The 16,897-nt window shown below is 46.6% G+C and overlaps 3 protein-coding genes across 3 annotated transcripts; 2 read left to right on the plus strand and 1 right to left on the minus strand.

Annotated features, from left to right (window-relative positions):
- Positions 1 to 2,360: 2,360 nt before the first annotated feature.
- Positions 2,361 to 8,030, minus strand: DUSP3 (dual specificity phosphatase 3; the record flags this gene model as incomplete). Its single annotated transcript, XM_079547284.1, has 3 exons — positions 2,361 to 2,566; positions 4,833 to 5,059; positions 7,909 to 8,030. 3 exons carry the CDS (start codon positions 8,028 to 8,030, stop codon positions 2,361 to 2,363), a joined length of 555 nt encoding a protein of 184 aa, XP_079403410.1.
- A 144-nt stretch (positions 8,031 to 8,174) lies between these two features.
- On the plus strand, positions 8,175 to 12,482 carry LOC306955638 (ras-related protein Rab-18-B-like; the record flags this gene model as incomplete). The annotated part of the gene is made up of 7 exons (XM_079546960.1): positions 8,175 to 8,239; positions 8,323 to 8,378; positions 9,182 to 9,243; positions 10,274 to 10,346; positions 10,901 to 11,019; positions 11,999 to 12,065; positions 12,310 to 12,482. 7 exons carry the CDS (start codon positions 8,175 to 8,177, stop codon positions 12,480 to 12,482), a joined length of 615 nt encoding a protein of 204 aa, XP_079403086.1.
- A 1,698-nt stretch (positions 12,483 to 14,180) lies between these two features.
- Positions 14,181 to 15,427, plus strand: CFAP97D1 (CFAP97 domain containing 1; the record flags this gene model as incomplete). The annotated part of the gene is made up of 4 exons (XM_079547196.1): positions 14,181 to 14,270; positions 14,637 to 14,711; positions 15,059 to 15,177; positions 15,292 to 15,427. 4 exons carry the CDS (start codon positions 14,181 to 14,183, stop codon positions 15,425 to 15,427), a joined length of 420 nt encoding a protein of 139 aa, XP_079403322.1.
- Positions 15,428 to 16,897: the final 1,470 nt, after the last annotated feature.

Here is a 16,897-nt window from a genome sequence, read left to right on the forward strand (position 1 = left end):
CTGTTTTTGCCTTGTTCAGCAGGAGGAGGATGGGTCGGATGGGAGTGCTGCTCCAGCTCAAGGAGCACACACACACACACACACACAGAGCACTTGGATCTGCAGGGTACTGCTGGAAGATGCACTCTTCTGGCACTGGGAGGTAAGCCAGACATACACATCTTTAGGAGGAAAATGTGTCCAACACTCACATGAGTTTAAAGGGAATTACAACACAACGTATTACAGCTGCCAGTCTGGTCTTAGGATGCTGTTAACTCTAATTTTGAAATAACTTTGCTAAGTGTGTCCAACTGCAACGCGCTCTTGGAAAGCATTCAGCATTATCACAGAACCATAGAATGGCCTGGGTTGCAAAGGACCACAATGCTCACCTGGTTTCAACCCCCTGCTATGTGCAGGGTTGCCAACCACCAGACCAGGCTGCCCAGAGCCACATCCAGCCTGGCCTTGAATTACTTACATCTCAGAAGAGCTTATTAGACACAAGATTATCACTGCCAACAGCACAAACCGAAGGATGAGGACAGCACTCAGAAAACACAATTTTTCCTTTGGATCGAAATTCTGAGTTGGAAACTTCCCTCGAGTGCTGATGGCTGGGAGACGCAGCTCAGATGGATTCATTTTTGCATGTATCATCATTTCAGAGGGATGATTATCTATCTGAACATCCTCCTTTGTTCCTTGCTGTAAGATAAGAGCTCCTCGCCCCCGCTCCCCTCTACCTTCCAACTTCTCCAACTGAGCACAAAAAGCCCAAGCTGCTGCATCTCTTTCACTGCGCTGGATTTGACTTGGCAGATATCTTTGTTCTATGGCAGATGTGGATTTTACAGTCCCTGCTTAGCCTCAAATACTGCTAAAATAACGTCCTTTCTGAGTCACCCATCAGTTCCTTACCACAGGATCTACTGTTTCAGCACTTTAAATCAATTGCTAATAGAATTTTCTTTGTTCCCCTCCACCCTCGTGTTACAAAATTTTTGAAGAAGCTTAACAATGTCTGTCCTGTGATTTTTTTATAGTGAGACAAATACATAAAACTGGATTTGATTCAGGTGGATTACTAATACAAGGATTTTAAACCTAGACCTACATTAAAGCACGGCTCAAAAGGGATCACAAACCTCCCAGGGTTCTGACAGCACAGCCAACAATTCTGAGGCTGTAGAAGGAGATCCTCTGCAGTAACAGCACTGCAATAACTGACAGGCACACACAGACCCACTCGAGCATACCGTAAACAAGGCTCCCTCTCCCATCACTGCAATGACTCATTTCATCTGCATGTCCAACAGAATCAAGGTATGATTTATTTTAATAGAAAGGAAACGCTTTCTGTTCCACGTGGCATGTAACAACGGTGGTTTCTATTGAATGGAGCCATGCAAATAATTCAAGTCAGAGTGTACCAACAAAATGCTCTGTAAGCACACCTGCACTGCAATGCTGGAAGAAATCTGTAGATATCATCTTGCTATTCCACATTAATAAACAGCAACAGCATAAGGACAGGGAGACTGTGGTTCAATACAAACCTCAGAAGCCATTCCATTCTGGTACTTCACGCTTTATCATACACCCAGTACAAGCACTCCTAAGTACAGCCATTCTTCTTCCCTTGCTGCAGTTCTTTTCTCAACATTTACTCCACATTTTCTTCAGAGTGTGAGTTTATAATAAAAATAAACTTTAATATCAGACTATTTCACGTCAATCACAACAGCAAGTGGTACAAACAGTCTTGGAAATACAGTGTGCATCAAGGTCAGGCTCTGAATGGCTTTACTACCACACACTGTGTATTGCATATATCCACACTGAACACAATACTGCATTTCTTTTTGCAAGAGTGCATCTGTGCATTTGCATATATGCTGCTCTGTTCCTCGAAGCTCCTACACTCAAACTCGAGGCACCTGTGTGCATGAAAAAGAAGCTTTAGAAAACACAGTACTTCAATGAGGAGTGAGAGATGTATGGGGGCTCTCAGCAAACAGTGCTCTGGTGGAGTAAAATACAAAGCTTGAATGAGGCAACGGGATGTCAATGCCAAGCATGTTACAAAGCCTGCAAAGGGGCACTGAAATATGTGTGAACAGCTGTCCTCACCCGAGCGACCCCTCTAAAGACACCTCTATATTGCAACAACTCCCACAAGCGACACAACAAGTTGTGCCACCTTGAAAGACAGACCCACAGTTTGAGAAAGATCCCCTCACTAGACAAGAGCAGGAATTCTGCCTCCCTCACACAACGTGACTTAGCTTGGCGGTTGGGGGGTTAGGAATCTAAAGCACTTAATATATCCTCTGATGGTTTGAGAAAACACCCCAAAAACACTACAGCGCTCTGTTTCAGGGCTTCACTTTGCCTTCCTTCACTAACTGCTCATTTAGCTGACAAAGCTGCCTTAGGAAGCCATCATTAGGGCCAATCTCTCTCTTTTGCCGGACAGTGACCAAAGCAGACTTGACATCCATGTTCTGGCGAAGCATGAGGTAGGCGATGACCAGCGTAGGAGAACGGCTGTAGCCCTCACGGCAATGCACAAACACTTGTCCTGCAGGGAAAACAGGTCATAACGTGGGTTATAATGGAACAGAGGATGGAAATGCAGCATGAAATAAATCGCAACAGTTAGTCCTTCGGTACCCCGAGGACTCTGCATTGGGAATTCTGATGGAGATATGTAAAACTCGATGCTATCGCTGCGATAGCTGCTACAGCCTGACGTGTGGATAATGCAGAATTAACAGTTCTACATCACTCACACTACAGTGTATTTGCTGCTGCATTATGAAGGCCAGCCTGCACCTATCTATATTTCTCCAATCTCTATTTCAGGATGTCTTGTACCTAAGGATGACTGGGTACCAAACAGCACGAATCAATGATGCACAGTTTAAAATACGCTGCAGACAGATGCTGTTGGTTACATACTGTATCTCCTCAAGGACACCCACCCTTCTGGCTGCACTGCTGTCAATTCCCATGATAACTCCGTGCTGGATCATACCTGGCTGCTTGTCTGGCTCTCTATGAATCACACTAACACTCAAGTAAAAGAAACCACTAATTATGCAATAACAAGAACCAGAAGTACCTTCTGCCAGCACCAATGAAAAGCTTCCAGCTAACTGATTAGGGAAATTATTCCCATGTTTATTGGAAAAACGCTGACAAGTTGGCATCCAACAATAATTAAGCAGGCTGCTGCTCCCTCTGAGAAACCTAACTCATTTTTATTGCTTCTCAGCTGCTTCCTCTTTGCCCTGCTTTTCCAGACACAAAATACAACCCCGGGCTTCCCCTCCAGAGTAAATTCTTTCCTGAGACCACAGAACAGATGAACCACACAGACTTGCTGAGGCCACGACTTGCTCGGAAGCCTGTTACCATATTTGCCTTGAGCTGCATATTCTGCTCAGCTTGAGGCAAACCTCTAATCAGAAGCGAGTTGAACAGCTAAAACAATTAATTCTTTACATTTCCTGAGAGCCTGCAGCCATGAATTAGCAGGATTCAAAGATTCTTAAGCATGTGGAAGAGAACTGACTTCCTTTCTACGGTCAGAAGCAAAAGGGTTTCTGGCCTTCCTCTGTGAAAGGCAGTGAGAATCCTGGGCTGATCTGGGTACAGCAGCCCTGCCTTCACTTTGCTCCCCTCCAGAACCTCATGCAGCTACAAAGCTGAAATGAAACTGCAGGAGGGAGCAGTACTGCATCCCTCATCACTTCGCTACTGCTTTTGCTCTACCCTTCACTGCAAAAAAAAATCCCCTATCGTATTTAAGTAGTGAGTTAATCTCAAACCTGGCTCCACCGCCACCCAGCTACAAAGTTCTTTTGTTTACCACGGCAGGAAAACAGCAGCAGTCACAGGAGGCAATATTTAGATGGAAAGAATGGCAAAACAGAAGTGCTGCTATCGATTCTGATCAGATTAGCTGAAGTTGGTGGGGACCAATGCACAGCTGGCATTGCTGAACACTTCTTCCTACTGCAGGCTGCATCAGTGGGTCATAGAACTAATTGCAAGAGCTGGCATTTAACTTTGCATCCCAGCTGCAGCTCCCCTTTTGCCCACTTCAGGGACAGAACTCCTGGAACTGTGGGAATCCTCATTCCTCTTCGCTCACATTTAGTCACGAAGCAAGAAAGAAATCAAGCATATGTAGAAACGAGCGGTATGCTGCAACAGTCAGAGCAGAAGCACCTTCTGACCCACTGCACTATGCCCCAGGATTTCTGCTCTGTGGAAACACTGTTAGAGAAATGTGGCAATCAACAGCATTTCACCAATCATCTCCAGCCTTCCTGGAATCCAGGGACTAATGGGGTAATTGTGACATAAAATAATAATAAGATCATAGAGACAGGCTCTATCCTTACTGTATGTTTGAGAAGCAAACATACAGCGAGTTCAGCAATGCATTACCTGCATCATTTTTGCCTTCCAATGCTGTAAAACTACTTTTAGATCCTGTATTTGCTTTCTGGGCTTTTCATCTGTCTGAGGAATAATAAGGACACGTCTTCCCAGACAGCCACTACTTCAGGATGCAGTTGCTGTTTCACTTTGCAAAGTCATCCCTAAAATGTCAGACTTCCACTTAACATATACTGGAGGTCCACATCCATAGAGAGATGACTAAGATGTTTTATTGAATATTCAGGTGTCTTTGATGCCAAGGCTTGATCTGAATCACTGGTTTGCCTGTCCAACTGAAAATCGGAGCAAAGAACCATTTCAAGCAGTGAAATAAAGAGCTAAACCATACGCAGCGGACAGAAAACAAGGCAGAAAGACATTTCAGTTTGCCTTACCATCCTTCTGGGAAAGTGCTTTCTCAATAAAATCAGCTGCCTCCTCAAAATATCGACTGAGGTTAAATTCCTGCGTATCGTTAGCTTTAATGCCATGGTATGTGATGCCTGTGCCTTCATAGAATTCTGCATTAGTGTTCACATGCATGAATGACTTCCCCTCTGCTGCATTCAGAACATGGGTTATCCCCAGGCGCTGCAGCTTCATAATGTTCTTGGCTATGAACCTGTGTGACAAAAAGTGTCAAGAAAACGATTAGAACTCGGTGTCTCGGTATTGACGACGTCCCCAAAAGCTACTGATGACCGAAAGGTTGCATTTTTCTGCCCAGGGATGCTAAATATACAGCGCTCAAATTAGCTAAAGATTTGACACGCGGAAATATTCAGAGCCTTGGTCACTACTTGCATGTCAGAGAACGCTCCTTTCCTGGCTGGCAGCCGAACACTGGGACTTAATCCTCTGCTCCCTACTACGGCACAGCTGTAGCTGTGAACATTAAATTCTGATTGAACTAAGGAAACTTAGGAGATCGCAGAAATGCCTGGCTAATTGCTCCTATGATTAACCACTCTCTCCATGTGCTAATTTAAGAACCAGCTACAAGCAGCCTCTGCTGGCGGCCTCCAATGCTCCTTCTCAGGCCACAGGAATACAGAAACACAGAAAGTAAGATGTATGTTATCACACCGCGTGGCTGCATAGGGCAACGTTCACATAATTCAAGGCTTTATGAACATCTCGAGCATTCCTTTCCTCCTAACGACCCTTCACCCCTTAAATTATCCTCACGCACGAATTCTTAGGCATGAGTGAAGTTTCTACATCTTCTCTCGGTGCCAAACAACTACGGGCAACGGGCCAAGTATTTGTAAAGGACTTCATTACCCAAACAAATGTTGACAGATTTTTCCATCTGGCAGGACATCATCTGTGCCAGGGGACAAGTATCAGGGCCAAGGGAATTCTGCTTGCAACACAAAAGTAAATCCTACAGAGCAAGGCCAAAACAAAAAGCGTTAATTCACCTGCGAGTTCCTCTGTTTAAGTGGTGAGTGTGGCACAAGGAACAGTGCGTGGGTCAGTGCATATCTGATAGTGGTTGGGATCCATGGGAATCTGCTTTGCACCCGTTCACCCAAGCAAATAAACCACATCTGTAATACGGAGCAAAAACTGCCCCACAGTGCATTTTCATTTCTACTGTTACGTCCATGCAAAACTGCTCCTCCACCACACAACTTAATGTTAATTTGGGGATTAGGATTGGGATTTTGGGGATCTTTCAGATTCCTTACTGCACTTTGAGCCCATTAGGAACAAAGAATTGCTTCGTGGGTTAACCATACACACTCAAGCAGCCAGAACACTCAGATACGTGCTCTGCAAGCCTGGCCAAGATGCATTCTGTCCAGCTGTCCTGCTCATTTACCATGAGATTACACTCAAATATATCCTGATGCTGGCCGTGATAAGACATTATTTGTACTTCTGATATCATCTGAATTGTCTGACTGTGCTGCTGCTTGAAAAACACACTTGTGTGAACGTCACCAATCTGATCTTTCTTGTTTTAGTGATATTGCATTTTGACTCATCTTCAGAACTCTCGTCTGATCGCTTTGAAAGGTTACAACTGTCTGCTGTGATATGCAAAAGCTCTCTTTTTATTTTATCATTTCACCTCTGTGTTTGCATTAATGATAACTTCCATGTACTGCAAGGGAGACGTGGTACTTGACAGACAAATTGTTATCCCACGCTGTGACCCCATTCAGTCTCATCCTCCTGAACGTCTCAGCGCTGTTACTTTTACCCGAGGTTGAGTCATTCATAAGGAGAGAAAAAATATGCATAATATTGTAAAAGGCTTCGAGCAGAACTGTCTGAATTCTCACTCAGATGTCTTAATTTCTTGCCATGAATTCCTGTCCAAACTCTGTTTAAGTTCTGTTTCTTTCATGCTGGGTGTTGACATTCCAACCTCTCCGTGGTAAAACTCTCCGTGGATGTCATTACTCTGTAAATTCTCTCTCTGTTATAAAATCCCTGCCCCCGGTAGCTGTGGGAGCAGCCTCACATTGCAGGCAGTGCTTGAACCCTCCAAGGCAGAGAGGAGATTTGTCAGAGCAAACGACCGCGTTACTTTATTCTCCTGCTCCCCCCATGAAGTGCTCCCAGCAGCTCTGCAAAGATAGTAACATTTGTGCAATGAAGGCTGAAATGGAGAAGGGAGCCGAGCACAGAGCTGACACGCAGCACACTGAGGTCTCCAGCTCCGAGCAGATGCTGGAACAGAATGGGATAAAGGAATGCACTGCAGACACAGGGCCTGAGCAGCTCTGTGGCACACACAGCTATTGCTGCCCTGTCACCTCACAGCATCCCGTCCCTTGGGTAACCATGGACAAGGATAGGAGGCAGCAGGGGAATCACAGAACTGCAGGGCTTGGAAGGGAACTTCAGAGATCATTGAGTCCAACCCGCTGCCCAAGCAGCTCCCTACATCAGGCTGCACAGGTCGGCATCCAGATGGGTCTGGAATATCTCCAGAGAAGGAAACCCCACCACCTCCCTGGGCAGCCCATCCCAGTGCTCCATCATCACCCTCACCGTGAAGCCCTTTTGCATATTGGTGCAGCACTTCCCATGCTCCAGTTTGAGCTCATTTCCCCTCGTCCTTGTCCCCAGACAAGAGGCTGCCCACGTCCCTTCGCCTCCCACACTTCAGCTATTTATAAACACCGAACAACCTCCCCAAAATTAGAAGCCCCAAATTAGGAATTAGGAAAAAAAAAAAACTTCAAGCCCAACACGGGGCGTTTCGCTCCTGAACTGTGCGTGCGCTTCATTCAGCCCCTCCGCCCGCAGCCGGGCTCTGCAGCAGGTGCCATTTATGGGCAGCGCCCGCTGGGTGCCATAGGAGCCCGCACGGCGCCGTGCTCAGGCCCTGCAGCCAGCCAGGCTCCGCGGCTCCCTATGGATGCCCGGGGGGGGGGCGGCTTGGCCCCTCCCGCTGCTCGCAGCCCTACGCAGCCCCTCGCGGGCCGCCCGCTCCCGGCCCGGCGCACTCACGCGTTCCCCACGTGGATGCGCGGCACCACCTCGTTGCTGTGCGCGCTTGGCAGGCTGTAGCAACCGCTGCCGTTCGCAAGGAGGTCGTTCAGCTCCTCCACCGAGATCCGATAATCGGACATGGCCGGATCCGGACGCTCGCGAGGCTCCGTTAGCTCCGCCGATCGGCACGGATCGCCCCGCCCCGCCCGGCACCGCCGAGCGAGGGGCGGAGTCCGAGCAGCTGGTCGGGCATAGCGGGCAGGCGGCGGGCGCTGCGCGGGGATATGGACGGAACCGGCATCACCGTGAAGCTGATCCTGGTCGGAGACAGCGCCGTGGGGAAGTCCAGGTGGGACCGGGACCGGGACCGGGCGGGGTGGGCAGCTGCGCGCTGTGTGCCGCAGTGCTGAGTGCCGGTTTGTGTTCGTGCAGCCTTTTGCTGAGGTTCGCTGAGGGATCCTTCGAGCCGAGCATGAAACCGACCATATGTGAGCGGGGATGGGGCTGTGAGCGGGGATGGGGCTGTGAGCGGGGATGGGGCTGTGAGCGGGGATGGGGCTGTGAGCGGGGATGAGGCTGTGAGCGGGGATGGGGCTGTGAGCGGGGATGGGGCTGTGAGCCGGGGATGGAGGGGGGACTGTAAAGGAATGGGGGCTGTGAGGGAATGGGGGGGGTCTGTGAAGGGACATTAGCTGTGAGGGTTGGGGATGGGGATGGGGACTTTGAGGGGATGGGGGCTATGAGGGATGGGGGGGGGAGGTCTGCGAAGAAATGGGACTGTGAGAGGCTGGGGGGGGCTGTGAGGGGGTACTGTGAAGGGGCATTGGCTGTGAGGGGATGGGGATAAGGGGGTACTGTGAGGGGATGGAGGCTGTGAGGGGATGGAGGCTGTGAGGGGATGGAGGCTGTGGGGGGACAGGGACAGCTGTGAGGGGATGGGGAATGCTGTGAAGAGGCATTGGCTGTGAGGGGATGAGGGGTGGTGTGTCAGCATGGAAGCTGTGAGAGGACATTGGGTTTGGGGGTGTGAGGAGGTGGGGATGGGGGCTGTGAGGAGATGGAGGCTCCTGTAGGGGTACAGAAAGCACTGTGAGAGGGTAGAGGCTGCAAGGGGAGGAGATGGAGGGTGTGAGGGGATGTTGGGTGTGAGGGGAGGACAGGGTGCTGTGAAGGGATGGGGTCAGTGGGGGGACAGGGAGTGATGTGAGGGGATGGGGCTGTGAGGAGCTGCAGGCACCGCTGTTCCTCCGCGTTGTTCCCACAGCCTTTCCCCTCTTATTTTGCATCTTAGGTGTTGATTTTAAAGTGAAGAAGATGGTGGTAGATGGCCACACGGTGCAGCTTGCAATATGGGTAGGTTTGGTTTGGGGCAGATGTGGGAACATAGAGATCTCCTGTAGGGGCTGTGCAGCAAACAGTCTGTGTGCTGTACCGGATGCACAGCGGATGCTTTATTTTGGTTGCTTCAAACTTCTGGTGCTGTGTTTCCAGCATGTGAAAACTGGGAAATCGGAGTGCAGAGTGTGTTCAGGTTTACCTGTAATGTTATTAAAGCACTGAGTGTTTTCTCCTAGATGGACTGTAGGCCCATGAAGGGCTTTTCAGGTGTTGGGGCACAAGTATTTAAGAAAGAACGCTCCATTCTGGATTAAGCTATTGGGACTACTGGAAAGAAATGTGCCTAGGGCTGGTGGTAACACAGGGAATATTGGCATCAGAACTTGTGTTATTTCTTGTTTTTTTCTTTATGGCTCTGTGTATGGAAAGTAGAGTGGGACTGTTGAGGTTGCAATTGCTCCAGCTGTGTGTGCTGGCTGTGTTCTGAGCAGAGCCTTGCTGGGACTCATAGGAAACCTCATAACCATGCAGGGGTGGGCCTGCTTGCTGTGGAATGGAAACCTACACAGGTTGTGTAGCTGGAAAAGGAGCTTTACAGCGGTAACAGCCATCTGGAGAGGCTGCTGATGAGCTGGAAGGGAAAACTGGTGCTTGGAGAATGTTAAAGAAAAGCTTCGATGCATGTACCAAGCATCAAAGTGAAGGAGAGGCTTTGACTTTAGTATCTGTGTGTTCATTATAACCTCCTTAGTAAGCATAACCTGTACTAAGTGAATACACTGCCAGGTCTAAGAAAGTAGAAATAAATGATAACATAGCTGTTGGTCTGTCTATGACAATCTGCACGTAAATCTAAACACTTCTTTGGTAACAATAGTAAACGCTGTCACTTTTTTGCCTTCTTATTGTTTGTTCTGCGTAGAGTGGAGTATTTGGAAGACTCTAGAGAGAGTGTGACACAACTTAGCAATAATTGAATAAAACTGCTCATTCTTCTTGTTGTTTTCTTGTTGTTTGTGTGTGTTTTCTTTTTTTTTCCCCCAAGGACACAGCGGGCCAAGAGCGCTTTAGGTCACTGAATCCCAGTTATTACCGAGGAACTCAAGGGATTGTTTTAGGTAGGAGGAGTATGGGAGGGAAACGTGACTGCAGGAAGCTTGGTTTTCCAATCTAAACTGCAAAAGGGGACTGAGAGAATCAGGGGAACAGCTGGGTTTTGTTTCGCAGCGCTTTGAATCCTTCGCTCAAACTCTGAGTTTGCAAAACTGCTGCTGGGAAATTCTGCTGCTTCCAAACGTTTTGCGTTTCAGCCAAGTCACCCTGCAAACCATCGGGTGAATCGTCAGCTTTGTAGTAACTGTTCTGGTGAATTTCTGGTTAGAAGGGAACATTGGGTTTTGCCTTTTGTTTCCCTTAGCGGCTTTACTGTTTATCTGTATTTATTTGTTACTGATGACTGATGTGGTTTGCTATAGAACACGAGATTTGCAGCACAAGGAATACCTGCTTAGTTTTTTTCAGTGTGAACACCAATTAGAAAAAGCAGGGAGTCGTTCTCAGGGCTTGTGAGGGCTGCAGGTGCAGAATATTATTTTTCTGGCCTCAGTGCCATGATGAAGTAAGCGCTGATCAAGACTTTGCAACTGCTAAGCTCCTTTTCTTCCTTTACCAGTGTATGATGTTACAAGGAAAGACACTTTCACAGGCTTAGAGAGCTGGCTGAACGAGCTGGAGATATACACCACCAAAAGCGACGCTGTGAAGATGTTAGTTGGCAATAAAACTGATAAGGTCAGTTCAGAAATGCATCGTCTTACACTCTTCTGCAGGCGACTCAATCATGAGACAGAATAAATGCGAGATAAGCTCTGAAACGATCGCATTTCTTGTGTGAGGAGGATGGGCTCTGGAACTTGGGCTGGGGAGGCTCCTTTTGCTGCCTCATTTGAGAAGCAGCTCGTATTGGAATTTTGTGGATGTGCTCCTGGAGAGATGCAGTTAATGAGAGAGATTCAATTACTGGAAAACAGTGGAAGTTTCTGGCTGGGAACTGTGAAATACCTTTTAATTTAACAGCAGTGCAACAGAACAGCTCCTCTGCCTCTTTGAGCCGACCGTGCCTTGGGCAGGTGGTGGGGAAGGATTCTGCTCTTACCTTCAGCTGGCTGTTAATCATACGTCTGTGTGGGTGAGGTGCACACACCTCTGGACATCTCTGGGCATTTTTGACATATCCTAGATGCACATTGCTTAGCGAGATGTGTTTCACTCTTGCTTTACTTCAGGAGGATTCCAGCGTGGCTGTCCTGAAGTAGGTAGTTGGAATTCTTAGCTGCCTGTGTATCTGCATCGAGCACTTTGTACTTGTCTTGGGATTTTGGGGAAATCCTCCTTTTCCACTTACCCAGTCTGACAAATGTCAGACATCTTTGGTATGCTTCTTCAGCTGTTTGACTATTGTAACTTCCTTTCTGGCATTTCCTTTGCTCCCCCTTGATTCAGAAGATAACTACATCTTAATTTCCTGCTGATTCGGTGTTGCTGCTCTTCAGTTTGACCCTCCATTGGCTCTGCCTGACACCAATACTACTTAATGCTTTTGAGCTGACTGCAGAGGGAGGGATATTCAGTTGATGGCTGCGACGTGATTTTATAGACTTTTTCTTTCTTTCCAGCAAGAAACTTCAATTCTACAGTGCTGCTTTTCCAGGGAGTTCCTTAAGCTTGCAAATACAGCTCACTTGAGTCATTTCTTCATTCATCTCTGCAGCCTGATCGGGAAGTAGAGAGAAGAGAGGGACTCCAGTTTGCTAAGAAACGCTCGTTGCTGTTCATAGGTACGGAACCGTGCCAGAAGTGCTTATGTTCATGCATTGTTTGTGTGCTGTTCTGTAACTGACAGTGCTTTTTTCTGACAGTGAGATTCCTTCATGAGCTGTGTAGGCACGAGTTCTATATCCTCATGAATTTTTTTAAGGTCATCTTTAAAACTCACAGTCTGAGAGGCTGGAGGCTTGCAAATAAGATGAAGTCTTTGATTTTTATTTTTATTTTTTCCCCTTTTTTTCTTCCTGCCCACAGAGACCAGTGCCAAAACAGAGGATGGAGTGCAGCATGCCTTTGAGGAACTAGTGATAAAGATCCTGCAGACGCCAAATCTTTTGGATAAAAGCACAGAGAAGAAGAGAGTCCAGCTAAAGGAATCGTCACAGCAGGAGAAAAGCGTGTGCACTGCATACTGCCCACTTTCTTAGGTCTGCAGGTGGCTGTTCTGTCCAAACGGAGTGCAGTTCAGAAGAATACACTGAGGGCTTTCAGGAGCTGCTCTGTGCCTTGTTTGACCTGCTCCAGTTGTGTAGATTTGATACCAAACTGATTAACAAAATACTCTTTTATTCACTAACAAAGTACAGTTTCTTTCTGTTATGCACATCTGATATCTGCAGGTATCAATTTAATGCTTTTTCTGATAACTCAGATTTGTTACTAGTAAGTCATACTCTTACAGTATGCTTTTGGCATTTGACATTTACTTTTTCTAGAATTCCTGCCTTGGCATAAGAGTTTTCCATTTTGGAACGTTGCTGTAAAGCTTCTCCTCCCCAAAGTGGCACAGGAGTCTTTCAGGCTGCCAGCTTCTCTTTAATGCACTCCCTGCTCAGGAGTCACCCTAAGCAGTGACATTTCCACTCTATTTCAGATGGTTTTAAGCAGTCAGAATCACTGCGGCTCTGCAGACAACAAGCTGAGTCACTGCTAAATGTGAGGTTTGTAGTGAACAGTCGTATTCAGTAACGTTCTGCAGGAAGCAAATGCTTCCTGTGCTGTACACTGTAGGTTATCCCTTGCTGCTCTTCATTGCGTGGTGCTGAGGATCAGAGGTGCTTTGGAGTCATCATTTTGGGCCAGCTGACAGCGTGGGTACTTCTGCAGTTGACAGAATAATCTGCAAACCTGGGTTTCTACTCTGATTCAGCGATTGCAGGGTGAGAGGTGGGTTCAGTATAGAATGTGCTGGTGATGGAAGGTTGTGCAGTAACAAGAGTGTGTCCATTGCCGATCTCATGATGAAGTTCTACAAGATAGCTGCTGCTTTTTACCTTCTCTCTGCTCCAAAACTCACTGCCTTTTCTTGAAAATGAGCTTTGAGTCTTGTAGGATGCTTTGGTTCTGGGTTTGGTAGCAATACTGCTAGGAAGGCTTTGTTAGGTAACACGGTAACAGTACTAAGTAAAAACTTGGGGATGTTAAAAGTGTTTAAAATGGAAGCTGGAGCGTTCGGAGATAAATGACAAATCCAAAGATGTTCTGTCATTACAGGATGATGTCAGATTGGAACAGAAATGTTGCCTTGCTTAGGGTGCACATTTTAATCCATTGCTATCAAGTTAAATTATTAGGAGGGCTTTCCTGAGTGACACCAGGGATCTAACATTAATGCTGCTGTACAGCAGCTGAAGGCAAGGTGTACAAACTTCAGCTTTCCTTTGCAACTATTGCAGCTTGTTCTCTATAAATGCTTTGGAGCTGTTTTCATCTGTGAAAAGAACACATGAGAAACTGTCACAAGAGAATAAAATGCCTTTATTGGGTTTTTACATCTGTTTGTCTTGCAATGGGTCACATATCGCCTCTATTGCAGTCAGTCTGAGGAAGGTGAAGACAGATTCTGTTGTGGTGTTTGATGGCTTTGAGCAGATGTTTCCATTGATAAAGCCAGCTGAAGGGGTGCTCCTTCATACCTACCTCCTTGTTTCAGTCTTTGAAACACCCCTGCGAAATAACATTCATTGTATCCACTTCCAAGAGCAGAAGTTTCAGCTGGTTGCCCTACAGCCACTGGGTGTGCATGCTGCAAGCTGCTCACCAAGGGATGGAATCCTACCCATCTATGAGCAGTGTGTGTCATAATTCAAGGGCTGGAATCTCCAAGTACCGCTGCAAGCAAGAGCATGACCACCCCAAGGAGACTGGAAAATCAAATTTGGAAGATGGGAGCCTGTGGTAACTTGAACAAAGTCACAGGAACAGGTGGGAGGGACGTATGGGAACAGGGGGAGATAAATGACTGCTGCTCTGTGGGGCGTAAAATGGCCTCTGCTGGTTGTGGTGGTGTTCTGGCAACAGGCCACTAAGGTGGGTCGCTTTCCTATGTTTCCTGGGGTTGAGGACAAGACTGGAGAGAAGAAAGATGACTTCTTTGCTGGTGAACGTGGGAAATTACGTCAGCGTAGTCTAAGAGCTGGGATGAAGACAAAACTGGGTGCTGTGGGCTGTCTGACTCGTGTTGCTGACCAGAGAAAGGCTGCATGGAGGGATTTGGGGCTCGGTAATATCACAAAACTTGTTTTCACTTCAGGTGTTTTGTTTTTTTCTTTTTTCTTTTTGTTTTTTTTTCCTGTGTCTTTCAAGCAAGACATTGGGTGGATAAAACGGCTCCGCATGCACAGAGCTGGCAGTATGTTAACCTGAGGAAGATTCAGGTATTTGTAACCCCACATCTGTGTGATAACAGTGCTTCAGGTAGCAGGGAATCTGCTGGAACACAGAGAGCAGGGTGACAGAATTCATGTGAGGAGGGGTAAGGGCAAGAGAAAGAAAACAATGCGTTACTGCTTTCGTGTCAAGTTTGTTTATGTATATAATACATCATGGAGCTGGGAGAGGAAAGCAAGGAACCAGTGACAAAGCACAGCTCCAGAGCCTGGTGCTTTGGGGATATGGTTGAGAATTGAGGTGTTTGTTTTTAAACATAAAGGGGCAACGTAACAGTGAGAGCCAGCCCAGGAAAGTCTCCTGAGAACAGCACTGCAAACTTTCTCTTGCACAGGAGGATCAAAAGCGAATCAGTCAGATTGAAAGAGACAATAAGAAGCTCCTTGAGAACCTTGCTGCCATCCAACGAGGGCCAGCAAGGGTGGATTGTTGGAATAAATGCTTTTACAGAAGGTAGCTGCTGTTCTACCCTTCCTTCCAGGTGTATGGGGGGGAAGGAAGGGTGCTTTTTCCACATGTCCTCTCCTTCCTGTTTGTTTTGACAAAGGTGTTCATTTCTGCTCCCAGGTCAACAAGCGATAAACAGAACAGGAAAATAATGACCATCACGGTGGAAAATCATGGACTCCTGAAAAGGCTTGCTAACAGTAAGCCTACCTACGATCAAAAGAAGTTTGAAATGGAATGGCAGGCACGTAGCTGAATTTTTGTATACCTCTGACAACTGGGGTTAAGGTATCTTAAAGTTCTCAGGTATGGATGTACCTAAAGCCACCACAACTGAATCCTGGATTGAGTAAGTGAGTAATAGACAGGAGATGAAGCAGATGGGTAAGGGCAGGAAAAAAGGATGAAGCGTACTTCCTTAGGTGTTGTGTTTGTTTAACAATGCATAATTAGATTTGGTGATAAAACCCATCAATCTTTTTTCCTTGGCAGAACACGAGACAGTTTAAATAGACTGCCAAACAATGCTGCATCTCCTCCCAAGAGACTGAGGTATGTTTTTATACACCAGGTGCCATTTCCTAAAAAACAAAGAAGCTGGGGTGGACGTAGCAGGATTCTAATCCGTGCACATGTGAAATGTGTATGTTCTATAGTAAGTTGCCATCTTAATCCTAACAACAAATGTGGCTGGAGATAAACTCACCTGGTTTTGAATAAGCTGTGTGCCTGAGCGTTCCCTGGCTGTACTCTGCTCGACTCATTTGAGAAAGGAAAGCAGTTCAGATGCAGTCAGTGTAAGGACAGGGAGCTGCCTGACAACCTCAGGTACTGTGGCTGTTAAGCACAGCTCTTCCTTGCACACTACAAATAGGAAAGGCTACGTTAATTTCAAGCATGGGCAAGGGAAGGAGAGAGAGGGAGAAGGGAGAAAGAGGTTCAGTTTGCTGAAATGTTTTGACTTGGGGTTGCTGGTACTGCTTACAAAGCAGGACTTCAAACTCAAGGAAGTTTGCATGCTGACTTTCTTTATAATCTCTTCTTTTTGCCCCTCCTCACTGCAGAGCACAAACCAGGCCTGGCCTTGACTCGGTGTTGTCTGAATTGGAATCTTGTCCTGGAAACAGACATCTGTTACGTGTGCCTGTTCCTGAGACTGTCAGAATAAAGAGGAGAATACATAGAAGCACTGACTGTTTGTTTTTCTTTAGTACACATTTCCATATTCTCTCCCCATCATTTACTTTGAACCTAAAAAAGTCCTCAATCAGAAAAGCGAAACAAATGTTTCTGATAGTATCTAAGTTATGATCTGTGGGAGTGTACATCAATGTGGAATATCTGCACATAACTCAAAAAAAAAAAAAAAAAAATTATTTAACTGACACTGAACATTTTAGGTCATGTTTAATGGGAGTTGTATATTTTACCCTGAAAACTGCAATATATATCCTGTGGTGAGATCGATCTGGTGTGATATTGATTGATATTTTAATAAATCTGCTTAGCTTGAGATGCTGTTAAACTACTGCACTCATTTTTTTTTTCCTGTCTCTTCCTACTCGCATCCCTTTGGTGGCTGTGCTGGGCCAAAGCTGCAGCAGCTTATTGGCAGAGCTGATGGGCCACAACCACATGAGGGAATCCTTGTACAGCTGCTGGGAGGCTTCCAGTCTGGCAGCGTGTTTTCTGACAAGCCAGAGCAGTTCTAGCAGCCTGCAGGAAG

This window comes from Tetrao urogallus (assembly GCF_951394365.1).
Source record: "Tetrao urogallus genome assembly, chromosome: 26".
Classification (NCBI taxonomy): Eukaryota; Metazoa; Chordata; class Aves; order Galliformes; family Phasianidae; genus Tetrao; species Tetrao urogallus.